General features: G+C 32.6%; 1 protein-coding gene across 5 annotated transcripts in view; it reads right to left on the reverse strand.

Annotated features, from left to right (window-relative positions):
* LOC117100813 (mitogen-activated protein kinase-binding protein 1-like) overlaps positions 1 to 17,012 on the reverse strand; it is a 65,167-nt gene that overhangs the window by 9,737 nt on the left and 38,418 nt on the right. For 3 of the 5 annotated variants that reach the window (XM_033240631.1, XM_033240628.1, XM_033240632.1), the window contains 20 exons: positions 16,130 to 16,205; positions 14,277 to 14,534; positions 13,728 to 13,998; positions 12,477 to 12,602; positions 12,141 to 12,211; positions 11,586 to 11,704; positions 11,074 to 11,261; positions 8,760 to 8,823; positions 8,161 to 8,268; positions 7,479 to 7,645; positions 7,256 to 7,314; positions 6,661 to 6,808; positions 6,467 to 6,510; positions 5,395 to 5,430; positions 3,755 to 3,784; positions 3,437 to 3,490; positions 2,694 to 2,947; positions 2,125 to 2,225; positions 1,489 to 1,786; positions 1,064 to 1,118 (listed from right to left, as the gene is read on the reverse strand). In XM_033240631.1, coding sequence (XP_033096522.1) covers positions 1,064 to 1,118; positions 1,489 to 1,786; positions 2,125 to 2,225; positions 2,694 to 2,947; positions 3,437 to 3,490; positions 3,755 to 3,784; positions 5,395 to 5,430; positions 6,467 to 6,510; positions 6,661 to 6,808; positions 7,256 to 7,314; positions 7,479 to 7,645; positions 8,161 to 8,268; positions 8,760 to 8,823; positions 11,074 to 11,261; positions 11,586 to 11,704; positions 12,141 to 12,211; positions 12,477 to 12,602; positions 13,728 to 13,998; positions 14,277 to 14,534; positions 16,130 to 16,205 — 2,527 coding nt within the window. Of the gene's footprint in view, positions 1 to 1,063; positions 1,119 to 1,488; positions 1,787 to 2,124; positions 2,226 to 2,693; positions 2,948 to 3,436; positions 3,491 to 3,754; positions 3,785 to 5,394; positions 5,431 to 6,436; positions 6,511 to 6,660; positions 6,809 to 7,255; positions 7,315 to 7,478; positions 7,646 to 8,160; positions 8,269 to 8,759; positions 8,824 to 11,073; positions 11,262 to 11,585; positions 11,705 to 12,140; positions 12,212 to 12,476; positions 12,603 to 13,727; positions 13,999 to 14,276; positions 14,535 to 16,129; positions 16,206 to 17,012 lie in introns of all 5 variants that reach the window. The other 2 variants (XM_033240630.1, XM_033240629.1) reach the window with 2 other exon arrangements.

Raw genomic sequence — 17,012 nt, forward strand, 5'->3', positions numbered from 1 at the left:
CTATGATAATTAATTAAAATAGTATAAGTTCCTATAGATGATGTATTAGAGTAATTGCTCAAAGTGAAGCAAAGTTATACATCTATCATTTTGTAATTGATGTCAGTGTCCTGGTAATTTCTCTGAAAAAATCAGAAGTTATAACCATGATTCTCCACAAGACCAAATTCAAAAAAATTGTGGTGTATCAGAAACTGTTTTACTAATGCTATGATTTATCTTATTAATACACTACTAACATTATATTATTACTACATTATATTATTTGTATTGTTATCTATATGAATATAAAATCTTGAAATTAAAGATGATTGATTAATATTATTAATATACATATCAGACCATAACTACATAAATGTATTGAAAATGTAAGTGGTTGTCCGAAATATAAATTCAAATGAAAATTTCCAAATGGAACGTCAGTGCATAAGTCCAGGCACTCAAATCGCTCAACGCGATCTATGGAGAACACAACTCTATGCTGCACAGGCAACAGACTAATTTTAACAACGATCTGTTCAGGTTGCCACTAGATACCACTAACAATCAGAAGGCCGTGTGTAATGCTCAAATGAAGTGCAGTTGAATTCGTCGGCTGACAGCCGTACAACCGTCATACCACGCAATGAGTACCTGGCCAGGGGCGGATTTAGGGGCCGCCCCCCCAACCTTTTGGGAGGTAAAAAAAGAAAAAAGAAAGAAAAGGAAGAAATGATAGCCCAGAACGCCTCAAATGTTATTTTCGGGCGTCTAGAACACAAAAATTTTCGAGGGGGGAATGCCCCCGGACCCCCTAGGGCATTGTTGTCTCGATCAGCCCAAATTTCGGCCCCCCTTTCGGGCCCCCTTTTGGACATCTCTGGATCCGTCCCTGCTGGCTTAAGAATTCATCTTTTTTCTAGCGTAGACTACAGTATATAACAAGTAGCCAATGGCTCATAGGAAATTTTACCGTACAATATGACTTAAAACTACAGGACAACAACCTGAATAATAAAAACAAAAATAATAAAATATGGAAATTTATGTACATATACTTAGTGTATATTAGGTTGATACATACCTCAGTTGGATCTACTGGCTTGTTAAAGTTTATTGACACTGGTTCTACACGACCTCTATATGATTGAGAAAAAACATTGATATATACAATTATAATAGTATAATTTTAAAGCAATTTCAACCATTTAAATTATAATGTAACTATACAAATTATAACAAAATTAATATATAAAACTATATAATTATTATCTCTGCCAGGAGATATGTTGAAAATTAACAACACTTTTTAGGAGATTTATTTTAAAGAAAGGGATTTGATGTGGGTGGAGATATGCTCTCTTCTAATGCTGTTGTTATTGTTGTTGTTGTTGTTGTTGTTATTATCAACATCATTATTAGCATCAATAGTATAATTTATTTATAGACACAGACTCCGAATTAGGAAAAACTGCAACACTTTTGTTATTATGAACGTAACATCCTTACCTGATTTGACTATGCTGTGATTTTGACAAGAACTTTGAAGACAAGCTGAGTCTTCCTGGAAAATCTAAGTCACTAGCAAACTGGGCCTCTAGCTGTTCCATGCACTTCCCAAATAGAGCTTTCTCCTTGAACACGTAGTTTGTCCTCAAGAACTTCTGGTCGTCTTCGTCTGGTGTTTGAGGAGTCTCGCTACCCTTGTTAACTTCCAGTTTGCTTGTAGGAGACGTTTCTCGGCTATCATCTTCTTCGTCCTCGTCTTCTTCATCGTCTTCATCGTCTGAATTTTCACCACTACCAACTAATGGAAACAAATCAAATTGTTATGATAAAAGACATTTAAACATAAAAACCAACATTCATAAAAAAAGTCTTTACGAAACAATAAAAAAATTATACAAATAACAGCAAAAAATGAAATTTATCAACATAAACATAAGAATATGGATAAGATAAAATGAATCCCATTCCAAAGATTATTAACATTAGAGGCTTATCCTTTGTTCATACACATTTTTCAGCCTCCCCACCCCAAATATTTGGAAGCTCCTATTTATCACATAAACTACAATTATTAAAAAAAATATCCACAACTTAGTGGGAGAAAATGTTACATTTGCTTTTTATCAATCTTATTACCTGGATCTTGTCCTTGATTCACTTCTAATTCATCTTTGTCCTTGGAACTTTTTCTTGATTTTCTCGCAATAAATGAAGTCTCTGTCACTTGAAATGTTGAACTGCGGAAAATCATAACAATAAAATATATGAATTACAATGAATATGAAAAGTTAAATGAAGTTGGAAAAAATAAATAAAATAAACACTGTAATAAAAAAAAAGTGTCTAGCACCAGTTAATGCATTGATGTAATATATTGATGGTTGGATGGTGTGCTTGGGATTGTCGTCTTACTGAATAAATTAACTTTCGATTGCACAACGTGGTAGAATCTAGAACGTAATGATGTCACTAATATGTCATCTGCGCATGCGATAACGTCAAGTTCTCCTCATCGTGTGGATTCTAAGACGCAGTTTGACCAAATCGACGTTGTGCAAAGAACGTAGGATAGTCACGTATGAATGAACCGCACGCAAATTAAAAGCTCCCTATCGTGATTAAGGATACACAAGTTGTACAAATACATATAATGTACAGATTTTAATTCCATAAGAGCAAGTGGCGACTGAATCTATGAACATTACCTGTCTGGAGATGGTGGTGCATCACCATTTGTTGGATAGATAATCACAGTTGTCTCCTCTTCGTCGTCCTCCTCCTCCTCTTCATCTTCTACTGTGAAAAATTCCTTCTCTTGCGATTCTAAACTCTCCAGCTCCAAGATTTGATCATCAAGAGAAGATGCAGGCTCCCACTGGCTATTAGAGTCACGGTCAAATATCTCTTGTGGTTGTATCAATGGATCACAGCCTCTTGATAACGTTACATTACTAGTGGTCTGATATAAAATGCATTAGGTCTGATTAAAATATTTAGCAGCAGAAACTTTAACAAAAATTGATCAACAGTCAACAATTTAGATCTTGTATATATAATATTCTAACTGACTATCTACTTAATGTTAGATTTTGTCTAAAGGTACTTCAATTAGTTAAATTTATGAATTAAAGTTAATAACTCAAAAGGGGAGGGCATGTGGTTTAAATTAATGACATACATTTGGGTATATTTTAAATTGCATAAAAGAGGCTCAAATACAAAACAGTCTGTTGCAGCATACACTGAATTGAAAGGCTGAATATAAATAAAAAATCTTAAAAAACTACAATTAGTGTGATATAAATGAATGTAGAAATGAGGTATGTTTACAGTTGTTTAAATGGGGTGGGTTTATAATACCAAATGAATCCTACTGCATTAAAATGACTCAAAGGGTAGGGGGTAGCCTTATACAAACATGACTACAACATTGTTGTTAAAAAATTACCTGTAGTTGTCTTGGTTTAACAGCCAGAAACGTGTCTTCATTAACATTGATTTCCTGGACAAACAAAAGAAGAAAAAATATAAATTGTTCTCTGTTCATTTATTTATGTTTAACTGAAGCCCTGTCCAGACTATCAAATTTTATTTAAAAAACAAGTGACATGCCTGAATATGGTCATGATGACATCACATCATGACCATATATAGGCATATCATGACTATATATGGGCATACAAGTGTTTTGTCAAAGACAATTTGATAGTGTGGACAGAGGTAAAAATAGTTCTTTGTAAACAATATATTGAAATCAAATCTTTACCTCATCATTTGCATCTGTGTGGTTTTCATCCTACAAAAAAAAGAAGATTTAAAAAAAACCCAGTTAATTTTAAAGACTTTAAATTACTTCACATAATTAAACGGTATAGGATGTTGGTTTAAAGTTAGTTTATATTTAATAAATGATTAGGTTGCTATATCATGTGTAATTTATTTTTTAAAGAGTACAAAACATGTTTTTTTTTTGTTACCACACCTCCCCCTCCCCCAACCACATTCCCATCTACATGTGTACATGATTACTGTAATTTTGAGAACCCTTTTCACTAAGACAATACATACATGTTAACTCCACCCAGCATATGTTTTGTACTTATGAAACAATGAAAACATGATTGGCCCCTTCCTACAGTATATACCACTTTACATACACAATACAAAAAAAGTAGGAAAAATAAAAATAATAGTGATGAGAAATGCTTCAAGAGTATTCTCAATTATTATGAAAGTCAAGACAATGCAAGGAGGTACAAAAATGTTTTAATTAATTTACTGGTTACTAATATAATATTAATACACCAATTAATCATATCATATAATACTATTGAGGTATACATAAAAACAATAATAATCAAGAAATAAAATGAGACACTGGCATCTATTTCAGTGCTTTTAACAATAACACATTGACAGTGAATGACAATATTAAAATCCATTTAATTGGTCAGTATATACCAATTCATGATTTATGATGTATTTCTACCAATGACAGCTTTTATAACTTTTTATAAATTTTCTTGAAACAGTAAATGCAAACACAGCAACAAAGCAATGCCAAGCAGAAAGCAAACACTGTTAAAACCAACATATAGAATGGTTATAACATTGTTTAACACACTGTTAAAAAAAGATACAACATACAAGATAACGTTATTGTTGTAATGTATAACATGATACACACAAATTTTGATCCAGAATTAAACACACTTGAAACATTGTTATCACAATTTTAACACATCTTTAAACAGTGTTAAAACTCACTTCAACACAAAGTGCTGCTAGAACACACTGACCATACATTAAAACTGTTAACTGTTGTGATAAAACTCACTTTTAACATTGTACACTGCTAGAACACACTTTCAACACTGTTAAATTAATATTAAACACAACTGAAACTTTATTATCACACACTTAACACTGACCATACATTAAAACTGTTACCACATATTATTTTAAACAGTGTTAAAATTCACTTTTAACACAAAACATTTAACACTGCTAGGACATACTTTTAACACTATTAAAACAGTATTAAACACAACTGAAACATTGTTATCATACTTTTAACACTAACAATTTAAGGTAATTTTAAACAGTGCAGAAATTTACTTTTAACACAAACAGATAACATTGCAAGAACATACTTTTAACACTGATTATACGTTAAAACAGTGTTAAAATTCACTTTTAACACAAAAAGATAATACTGCTAGAACCAACTTTTAACACTGTTAAAGCAGAATTAAACACAGCTGAAACACTGTTATCACACTCGAATCTGCCATGCTTTAAACACTGATCATACATTAAAACAGTGTTAAAATTCACTTTTAACACACAAAAATAACACTGCTAGAACACATTTTAACACTGTTTAAATAAACACCAAATAGTTACCTTCTTTACTACTTGAACTGGATGAGGTGCTTTACCCTTTATTAACACAAGAGAGTTAATCAAGGAAGGAAATAGAAAAACATAAGAATAGATGAATATAATTTGCATTCCAAACTAAAAATGTATGTGTGTAAAAATAAATAAATCATTGTTAATTAAAAAATTATAATAACTGCATTCCTGGTAAATAATGAAAGTAAATAAGAAATAAAGGAAGAAAAAGAAATGAAGAGAAAATACATTTTGTCAGTAAAGTCACAGTGGTAGACCAATGTGTTTCCATGATGAATTTGATTGAGCCCATTTTAATTCTGATGCCTTCATCCATGTGATTGATTATAATATAAATTGAATTGTGTTTCCTTAAATACCATATCAAAAAAACAGCTAATCATTTCAACAACATATCGCCACACAGAGACAAAGTTTGCATTAGTGCAAACAAAGAACATATTTTTGACCTGACATATCTGTTGTCACGCAAATGCTAACCGTTAGCATTTGTGTGAGAACGCCTGATCGGTTAGCGCTAACCGTTAGCACTTGCGTGAGAACGGCCGATCGGTTAGCGCTAACCGTTAGCAGTATCCGGATACCGCTAACGGTTGCGCTATCGGTTAGCAAGTGAGCGTGTTTCTATCATCAACCAATCACACATACGCGTTTGTACTGATGGCTATCACCATGCGCATCAAAATGAAATTAAATGTTAGGAATGCTCATTTAACTCGATCTCCTGGAAGAGATTGCCTCTACCTTGGGACCCCTGAATTGTGTTAGCAAGCATCGACTACTAAGCCACAATTCAACCGAATAATGCAATCATCACCAGAACACAAAGGACTACCACCCTTTAAAATATTTGTTTTGCATTACAGTATATATGAATTTTAAATTCTTTTAAAGGTTTAATTCTGTACTTACGGAACTGTTAGCGATGAATTTAGCATATGTCTTGTTAGGTGACTCTTGGGGCAGAGGCTGTGCAATATGGTGCATGCAACACAATGCCAGAGATTTTAAGCAACAAAATTTTACTTACAGTTAATAATCTGTTTAAGAATTCACTCACTTGCTCTGATATGGTATCAGGCTCCACTGTGTAACGTCTTCGATCTAAAGCAACCAAACCAAAATACAATTATGTTAAATCCAGGGTATGTGTCCAGCTTTGGCTGAGTTCTAGCAAGTGTTTGGACAAGTTAAGAAGAAGATGGATAACCAAGAGCATCCCAGACTATATTTAAACAAGGCTAAACCTCTTACCCATACAGTCATCCAGGTTAAGCATGATGCTTTCGTGCATATCCGACTTGACCTTGAATCCCTTGTCTAGTCTCTGGGCCCAGCGACCTTTAGGCTGCGAAGGGCTGATGTATGTGCTTGGGCTAGACTTGTTCTCCCCTCCCATTACCTACAGTATAATCAACAAAACCACAATGTATTTCATTATTAAAATAAAGTTTAATATAAAGAAAGAAAAGAATTTAGGATCAAACCAAAAACTGAAATCAATGTTCTTCAGTATAAATATTAACTCATAATAATATTACATAAATGCAGATAATTTGCTAGGAACAAGAACACAATACCACATATGAAGCAGCATCTATATAATCTTCAAGACAAGGATAATGTTACACTACATAAAAACAATCTGTTACTATTTGTAGTTTTATATATTTTTTGAAAACAAAATAAACAGGAAAAACAACAAAAATGAGCAATAAGAAGATTTATTTGTTAGCATATTTCTGACAACAGCAATTTAGGTGACCATATAAAAATGGTTTTGATGCCATAATTGGTATAAACACTTAAAATCTAAATTAGATTATGGAAAAAATTAGTTTAAACGAACCTGTTTCTTAGCCCAAGAAGGAAGCTGGCCAACACTGAATCGATAATCCGGAGAAGTTTCTGTGAACAATTAAAGAATTGTATATATGGTTAGTGTTGGGTGACAGCCAATCAGGAAGAAAAAATTCAGGATGCTTACATTCAATAGGATAAATGCCAGCTCAAAATATACTTGTGACTTCATTTATGTGAAATCTCTTGATAATAAATAAACATTAACTTACCTTTAAGCTCAGCTGTCCTATTATTCTGAAGTTTAACCTCCACTGGGAACATGGACTCTGTTGCAGGTTGGAACAGGGCATTATCCACGACAATGGAGCTCCGATTAAGGGTGGTATTTGGCACTTGATTTGGAACATTCTCTGGTGGCACAACATACGTGCCTCTCCTAGTGTTAGGAAAAAAACAGAAGAGTTGATAAAATTGGTTGATTACATTTGTATACAGGTATGAAAATCACATTTAGTCTAGTAAAAAAAAAGATCATCTATATAAAACAATAAAAATAGACAATAATTATTTTAAATTATACTGAAAAAAAATTTCACTCCTTAAGTGTCGTTAGAATTACTTTATCAGTTACACATATATACAATACTTTATCAGAATGGTGAAAAGACCTCAGGGTCACTGATAATTTTAGCATGATAGTTAATAAAAAGTATTGTAAAAAGCTTATAAAATTGGTTGCTTTTGTATTTTAGAATCAACATTGTAGATCTCTGAATAACAATTTATTTCAAGAATAAGGGGCATCCTTTACAGATAAGTAACTTTGAAAAAAAGTTGAGACCAATCATATCAATACTTCATCACTTTATTAGGCAAAGCTAGACTAAAAAAAACTATAATAGTATGTTTTAAGCTGTTCTCAGACAACCTAAAATGGATGGAATTACCTACCTGGTTAACTTGATTTCTGGCATTGGATTTCTCAATGCTTCAATCTCGGCACGCCTGTTCTTCATGGAATATGTCATGCCCCAAGGCAATTTCCACACAAAAATACACCTGTAACATGAAATAAAATGTTTCAAGACTAGCATTATGATAAATACACAATGCTCTCTTTCATCATAGGAGTAGGGCTGTACTGGTCAATAGCATGCTGACTGATAGGGGACCCACAAGTCTAGGTGGGTACAAAAAAGGACCCCTAAATTTTCAAAAAGTTAGAAATGAGACTTTTTTTAAAAACAGGGACCTCTGGATGGCCGGAAATGGCACTCTACAACTGCGAAAGACATGTTTTGGCTTGGTGTACGCCTATATTACAAATTCTTTTTTTTTGGTCCGACTGCCCGACGAGCTCGGCCGGTGGGGGCTTGACTTGTCCGATGGAGGGGACATAAGCCCACTTGATCCCCTGCTTCCATGGGAAGATGCTTGTTACTGTTGGAAACAGTCACTCATTGGGAAGAAGATTACTCCTATAAAGGTGAGTCTGTATATATACATTATAATATGTACTATACTTCTACATTTTGGTTTTCCAAACTTACCCGTCCCCAGATACTGAATAAAGGTGCTTGCAATCATTGGAAAATTTAATTCCTGTTACCAATTCTGTGAAATTAAATAGTGATATTTAAATGAAACAACAGATAACACTGACAGAATCTGTATTCAATCATAAGTATGCAGATTCCAGGGCCAAAATTGACTTTGGATTCTGACACTATATATTAAAATTACTGAGATTAGATGCCAACATTTAAACAGAAAATTAAAAAAAATATTGTTTATAAATTAAAAGAGCAATGTGAAAAAATATTTAACCTCATTTGTTACTGTACCAAATGTGCACCATATATCATCTAGAATGCTACAGTGATTATTAGAATGCATGATTATATTTCAAAATAAAACAAATGAGGCATGCAAAATAATGCATAATTGAAGTGAACAATTGGACTTCAATATACTAAATTAAACAACTCATGAACTGTATGTTGCTAGACGCCAAATCACAAGCTGCCAAGGATGACTATCTCATGGTTATATTTTCAACACTGACAGGTATAGGTGGAAGAATCCTATGTGAGTTTTTAAGAGCCACCATGTACTTCTGTGCATTTATATTAATAAATACATAGTGTCTAAATATCTATGAAATTGGTAAATAGAACAGTGGTTCTTACAAGTGACATCAGTTTCTATATCAGCTTATAAGAGCCACTGTACAACTTAATAGTTACACAGATATCTAAAAATAAGACATCCATTGTAGATTAAATGGTGGTGAAGTGGCTCTTACAAGCTGATATATGATTCATTCTCATGTGTCAGGTTGTAAGAGACATTTTATAAAAAGTACAGTAAATATCTGGTCACCTAATATTTGTTTCAATTGTCCCAACCTTGAATAGAAAATATGATGTATTATCTAATTGACTAGAAACCTGACAATTGTTCAAAAATATCTGCTATCTGCTATGATACAGCCATTAATTAATCAGATAGAATTCATCGAAATTAATATTACAATTACAGAGATTAGATGCCAACATTAAAACAGAAAATTAAAAAAATATTGTTCATAAATTAAAAGAGCAATGTGAAAAAATAGTTAACCTCATTTGTTACTGTAAATGTTTGTGCACCATATGTCATCTAGAATGCTAAAGTGATTATTAGAATGCATGATCATATTTCAAAATAAAACAAATGAGGCATGCAAAATAATGCATAATTAAAGTGTACAATTGGACTTCAATATACTACATTAAACAACTCATGAACTGTATGTTGCTAGACGCCAAATCACAAGCCGCCAGGGATGACTATCTCATGGTTATATTTTTTAGGTGGAAGGATCTTATGTGAGTTTTTAAGAGCCACCATGTACTTCTGTGCATTTATATTAATAAATACATAGTGTCTAAATATCTATGAAATTGGTAAATAGAACAGTGGTTCTTACAAGTGACATCAGTTTCTATATCAGCTTATAAGAGCCACTGTACAACTTATTAGTTACACAGATATATAAAAATAAGACATCCATTGTAGATTAAATGGTGGTGAAGTGGCTCTTACAAGCTGATATATGATTCATTCTCATGTGTCAGGTTGTAAGAGACATTTTATAAAAAGTACAGTAAATATCTGGTCACCTAATATTTGTTTCAATTGTCCCAACCTTGAATGGAAAATATGATTTATTATCTAATTGACTAGAAACCTGACAATTGTTCAAAAATATCTGCTATCTGCTATGATACATTCATTAATTAATCAGATAGAATTCATCGAAATTAATATGACGAAATTAGCAGCCGAAATCAAATAGGGCCATGGACATCAAAGAAAAAATGACGCCAAGTACAAAGTAGGTTGCGATAATATGGGTACTATTGTTAGGGTAATTGAACCATTGCTGATATAACAAACAGATGTGATGGTTTTTCTGCTTCTACTGATTATGGTGGTATGCATGATAAATTCACAAACACAATATTATTTTTAGTGCTGTAGACAGGTCTCACTCCAATTAAAGACCACCTCCAATTAACAACCTCTTTTTTGCAGTTCCAAGTGAATGCTTATCTTTTATTTTTAAAATAATAATTAAAGACGAAAAATGCTAAAAACCAGGAAAACCCTGCTCTCAATAGTTGTCTTTAATTGGAGGGAGAACTATACTATATTAATATTTTATACTGAGCATATAATATTTTATCTACTGTATAAGAAATCTGATCTGTTTTTCGTCTTTTAAATATTTTTGACATAAGTGAGGACATCTAACAACTGTACTGTTATTATATGAATGTTCAGTGGTTTTTTATTCTCCACAAAATTTCTTAAACTTACCTGCATGTCCAACCATGGTTGCCAGGAACTCCCCAGAACTGAGGTCACAGATAGCTATTGACTTATCTGAACAACTGGTAGCAGCATACAATCCTGAAGGATCAATTTCAATGCGGATCAATGTGCCGTCTTCTGCTAATGCTCCCTTGTACGAGTTCCTTAGTTTTCCGTTTGCTAGGTGGTGTATTCTAGTTGAGAAGGATGAAGGAAAATAGGACAAGTTATAAAAGCAGAATGTTATTGCTATGAAATGTGGAACAGAAGAGAGATACCAGGTGAGAGGCAACGTTAAACTTTGTGTGACAAAAAAATTTGCCCATAATATGGGTACCATGACATCATATCACATACTATCAAATTGTATCAAAAAAAGTTGAACGTGTTCAACTCTTATTTTCCATCACATTTTATGTGACACTTTTTCGATGAAGTTTGATAGTGTAGACAAAGTTTTAGAAGAGTCCATGTATAGATTTCCAAGGAAGAGAAAAATCCTAGTAAGAACAACTCACTTAACACTGCGGTCTTGAGAGGCTGTGGCAACATACTTGCAGGTGGGATCAACAGCTAAGTCATGAAACGTAGCCTTACCAACAATGTGATGGCTCCGCACAAAATGCAAACTAGGCTCCTACCCAAAATGAGAAATATAACATAGGTGACATTATTACTATAACAATATTAACCATGTCCATGCATAATTTTTCTTAAACCAATACTAAACTGTAGAGAACTAATGTTGTTGCTGAAACCGTTATGGGATCTGTGCCGTTGCTAATGTAAGCAACTAATTGGTTCAAGAAACAGATAATTTCCTACTGATGTAAATTTGGGCTCACAATGTTTAGGTTGGGACTGATATTTTTTTGCTGTGCAATTTCTCCTTTTTCCCATCAAACAAGCACGGCTCTATAAGTCATCGGACTGAAAATATAAATTTGCCAATCTTACCAAGTTTATTGTAATACCACAGATCCTAGGATCTGTGGTAATACAAATATCATGCTGGTTTGCAAATTAATCAATCATTAATTATTAATTAATTCAATTAACCAATATCGCCATACCTCAATTGCTTTCCGACACATCAGCGCCTTATCTGCACCTGAGCTTATTAGCTCTAACTGACCATTTACATCTAAAAACAAAAAATTGAAAACTATATGAAAATCTTGCCAGTCCGCAACAATTCCATATTTTTCTTTCTACTACATGCACTTTGGCTGACTGATTGGTCCAAATTGTGCAACTAATACAAGATTTAAATTTTATTGCAACAAAAAACCAATACAAATTAATTTCACAAACTGGAAATAACATTTGATAAAAGAAATCAATAATAAATAAATACAACATAAAAATACACAACATAAAGGAATATGCTAATTGGATGAAGTTCTTACCAGCGAATGAGACAGCTGTTATTGAAGATGAGTGGTCATCAATTGTTTCAACCAATGAGTAATCATCTTCAAGATTGAATACATGGACAAGACGATCTCGACTTGCAGATGCTAGTAAGCTGTGACCTGTAGATATAAATATACTTATATAATTAATAAAATAAATCTTAAAGTTAGTGCCACACCATGTTTTGCATAGCCTTGCCTTCAAAAATTTAATTAATTAGATTTAGAAAAAAAGACAGTGAGTGTATTAAATGTTTTTATATTCATTATTCATCAAGAAAGTGTGTTATGTGGTAGAATGGTCAGACTCATCATACTTTTGTACTAGGTACAGCACTTGTCCAATAAAATAAATTCAAAATAGGTTGTTAAATCCAATAAGAAATACAACTTGATTATACAGTCAGAAAGGGTACCCTAGGCATCGAATACAGTAAATTACCTAAGGCTTCCCCCAATGCTTATAAATGACAACAAACATATGGTTCACCATTTCCCAAGGTACTTGCAAATCATTTCCCAAGGTAGCTCAAAAGGAAAGAGAATTATGAAACATTTGCCAGATGATAATACGAAATACTTTAAGTGTGCAATATCACTGCCGCACAGTGCTCAGTACAGAAATATCATTAAACTTAGTTGAGTTTACATACTACTCAAAAGTGCATCTCGTGTGCCTCGAGGTATCACAATTTATCGGCACTTAATTTTAATGCCAGATATCACAAAGTGTTAAGCATGTACTGCAATTTGTGGCATGTAATAATGGGAAATAGTCTAGACTATTTTGTCAAAAAAATGAATGAAATATATGGAGGGGTAGATGAAAAAATGTATCCAAAACTAACATTTTACTTCAATGCATTAAGCTGTTAGCTTCCAATTAGAAATTGCAGCGTTACAAAAAATATTTTTGTCGCCAAGTACCAGATACAGAATATTATTCCTATATATTATTTTTTTTTAGCTAGTAATCCATTTAACATCAGGTCTGTGAATCAGCAAAAATAGAATTTTGTCGACCTATCTCTCTTTGGCACACGATTATTTATTTGATTCTTTTAAATAAGTAGCACAAAGTCCTAAATTATTGTTTGAAGCTGTTTTCAAAATTTCAACACTACATTTTTATTTCAAGCAACTTAAAGGTGCAATTTAAGTAACCAACGAGCTTTTATTAAAAGAAAGAAAAAGTAACTATAAAAGGCCTTTCAATATATATGAGTATACATTTGCCATTCATACCTGATTCTGCATTAGAATAACTGAGGCAAAGCACCTCTGAATCATGAGCCTCGATACACTTAACCTCCTGCATGAGTACGAGGTCGTGGACATGCACATTTCCAGACCTGTCCCCCGACGCTAGGTGTTGTCCATCAGATGTAATGCACAAACACCGCACACCGTTCTTGCCTTCCCCTGTGTCCGTCTTGTCTGTTTGACCGGTGGGATTATATTGTAAGCCAGTTAGGTGGGTTTTCTCATCATCAATATAAATAACTTTCATTAATTCCTGTAAAAAATACAATGATTAAAACAACTATAAGGTTTAGGAAAATAAAACACACTCAGAGAAAAAAAAGAAGTAATAAGTCTTCTTGGGGTACTGCCCATTTCAACACCAAAGGCAGTGCCGCACTGTAACAACTGCAGTCTATAGCAAAGCAAAATTTTGTTAATTATTTTACCATTTCCATTTGAGCCATTTTATCTTTGTATCAAAATAAAGGAAAATTATAATACATAAACAATTATTATCACTTTTGTAAATAATCCAAACAAACAACTTACATTACTATATACATTCTTCTTGAATACATCGTTGGCATTTGTGTGATTGAGATTCCAAACTCGTATCGTATCATCAGACGAGCAGGTAATAAATGAACCTGAGGGTAATGTATCCTTTTGAAGCTTCCCTAAGGTGGGGTACACTTCTACACCCCAGATGCAGGAACTGTGGTACAATGAGGACCATTGTTTTCCAACCATCTTCACATCATGGACATCCCATATATACACACTATGGTCATTGTAAACACAAGTTAACTGTAATGATAAGGATAACATCATTATGATCAAATACAGCAGGGTTGTAACTGTAGAAATTTAAGTGTGGGTGGTAGACATTTTAAGAAGGTTGGGTGATAACATTGGTAAACTCTAAGTATAAGAGTGGATTTTAAGAATGGGTAAGAGGTTAACAAATGCAGGTAGAGGACCATGAAATTAGCTTTAGACTGCTCCGCCCACTATAACTACATTCCTGATATAGCAATTTAGTTACATTTTAACTTTTACACATAAAGAATAAAACGTTTATAACTAATTTAAATTAATAATTTAATAGATATGTGAAAATTATTATAAAAAGATAATGTTGAAAAAATATTTCATTTTTTCGGCAGTAAAAATGCATTACAGGTGGAAATGAATGGAATTATCTAAAACAATAAAGTACAGGGAAACTAATGGTTAAAAATTTGCAAACGAAAGATAATTCGAAATATGTTTTAAAAAAAAATCACAAAAATATGACTTATAGTCATAACTTTTGAACATATGTAAAATTGCCTACATATTTCAAATGCTGTTTGAATAATACAAAAATATGAAAAAATGTGTGTTTGTTGCCATTAAATTGATTGCAATAGGTTCAGCAAAGGCTAAAGTACAGCAATATACATTCTAGGCGTGGGCTGCTTTATCCTTTGGAAGTGAGCATTATTGCTTAGTCACCCATCGCCCACCTTGGCCAACTACCTAATAATATTAAGCATGCTTGGCTCTGATAGGAATATTACATTAAAATTAGGTTGTGTGTCAATGTATTGGTTTAAATGATCTTGCATTCTGTATTCAAAGATTAATAAATGCAATTTTAAATGTGTTGGTAGTTAACAAAGATTGGTCATTATGACGTCATTGACACAAATAACATTTCTAAAATATAAATTTTGGATTTACGAGGTTTGTAATAAAGACATCCTGGTCTGTAAGTTTGAAAAAACATAATCATTTATTGAAGGTTGCTACTTTGTGTCTGTTATTGTATGACTACATTTCATTTCAAATAATAAATACTCATTCCTCATAATAATTTATGATGCCATGCATTTTTTACATTTAACATAGTATCCATAGAAGGTATGCAAATTACATTAGCCTTGCTTAGACTACTATAATAAGCTTCCTGTTCGAAAAATTTGAAAAGAATTTGAATTTTAAGATCTATCATAATGCCGGTAATACCAATCCGATGCATATAGGCCTATACAATATGAGAATATCTAAACTACCACTAATATAATGATATGCTTTTCAGTTACTGCAAATATTTTTAATTCTGGTTAAGGCAGCAACAAAAAACAAAGGGCAGGTACAGGAAACAAATTTATACTTTTACTTGGCCTAACTAAAAAACTAAGCATATAAAACAAATAACTGACTTTACGTGGAAGGCATTAAAGCATTAATACTTTGTGATCTAATCATAAATAGTAAGCCAGCAGTTACTTTATTAATGCTTGCTTGAAATATAAACATCCTGAGTATTCTACCATGTGATTGGCTACAACGTGCCTGCATGCTCACCACTGGATTATGACAAGAACATGATATTGTTAATTCAAGTATTTGTTTACCTTTTTATTGACATCATCGAATGTGAGTGCAATGGCATCTGGGTAATTTGCATCCTCTTTGTAAATGGACAGGTGGCTGAAATTAAGATTGTAAATTTTAAAAGACAAGATAAAGGGACATATGTTACCAGGTGAAAATGCATCTAGGAATTTGATTACAGACATAACCATTGTATCAATTGCTTTATTTAGTTGTTGACAACTCATTGGATTTTTAAATTACCATGTTGATCATGTGTATGTGTTTGTTTTTAGCCAGATTGGGAATCTAATGTGGATAAAAAAAAATAATTAGCATAAAACATAGTAATAACAAAAAAAAGACAAAAATACTTAATACAAAATACAGAGACAATTACTATGTTTGTTGGATAAATTTTGAATAGATTTAAAACAAAAAAATCATTTGTGCTCTAGAAAGTGTGCTCTCTCTTCTCTGGGCTGATACATGAGCCTTACAACGGTGTGTCGCCAGTTTGCCCTTTTAAAATCATCATGCGTGAGTGTCTTTAAAGTTTTATCTATGGCATAAGTATGTGTGCTATAACAAATTAATTCAGCTATACTGAGCAAAATATACAGCAGGCCTACATTAAATAATTCGCAAACAAAGAGGGATATTGAGATGTCTGGTGTCCCAGAACTAAACTCAAATTGAGCAAATTATCATATCCACAGATGTCACTGAGTAAGTTGATATAAGGATTTAATATCTCAAATGGCAAGTATTACTAATTGACATAATGACAGACTATTATAAAATGTTTCATTAAATATAAATTTAGTAAACTAAAATATTTTTTAAAAAAAAAAAGTCTCACCAAATGTATTTATATTGCAAATTTCATTACCAACAATGGAAATGTGTAGGAGAGGATTGTAG

Source organism: Anneissia japonica, unplaced genomic scaffold (assembly GCF_011630105.1).
Source record: "Anneissia japonica isolate Jap-2015-1 unplaced genomic scaffold, ASM1163010v1 scaffold287756_len632865_cov181, whole genome shotgun sequence".
NCBI classification, from domain to species: Eukaryota; Metazoa; Echinodermata; class Crinoidea; order Comatulida; family Comatulidae; genus Anneissia; species Anneissia japonica.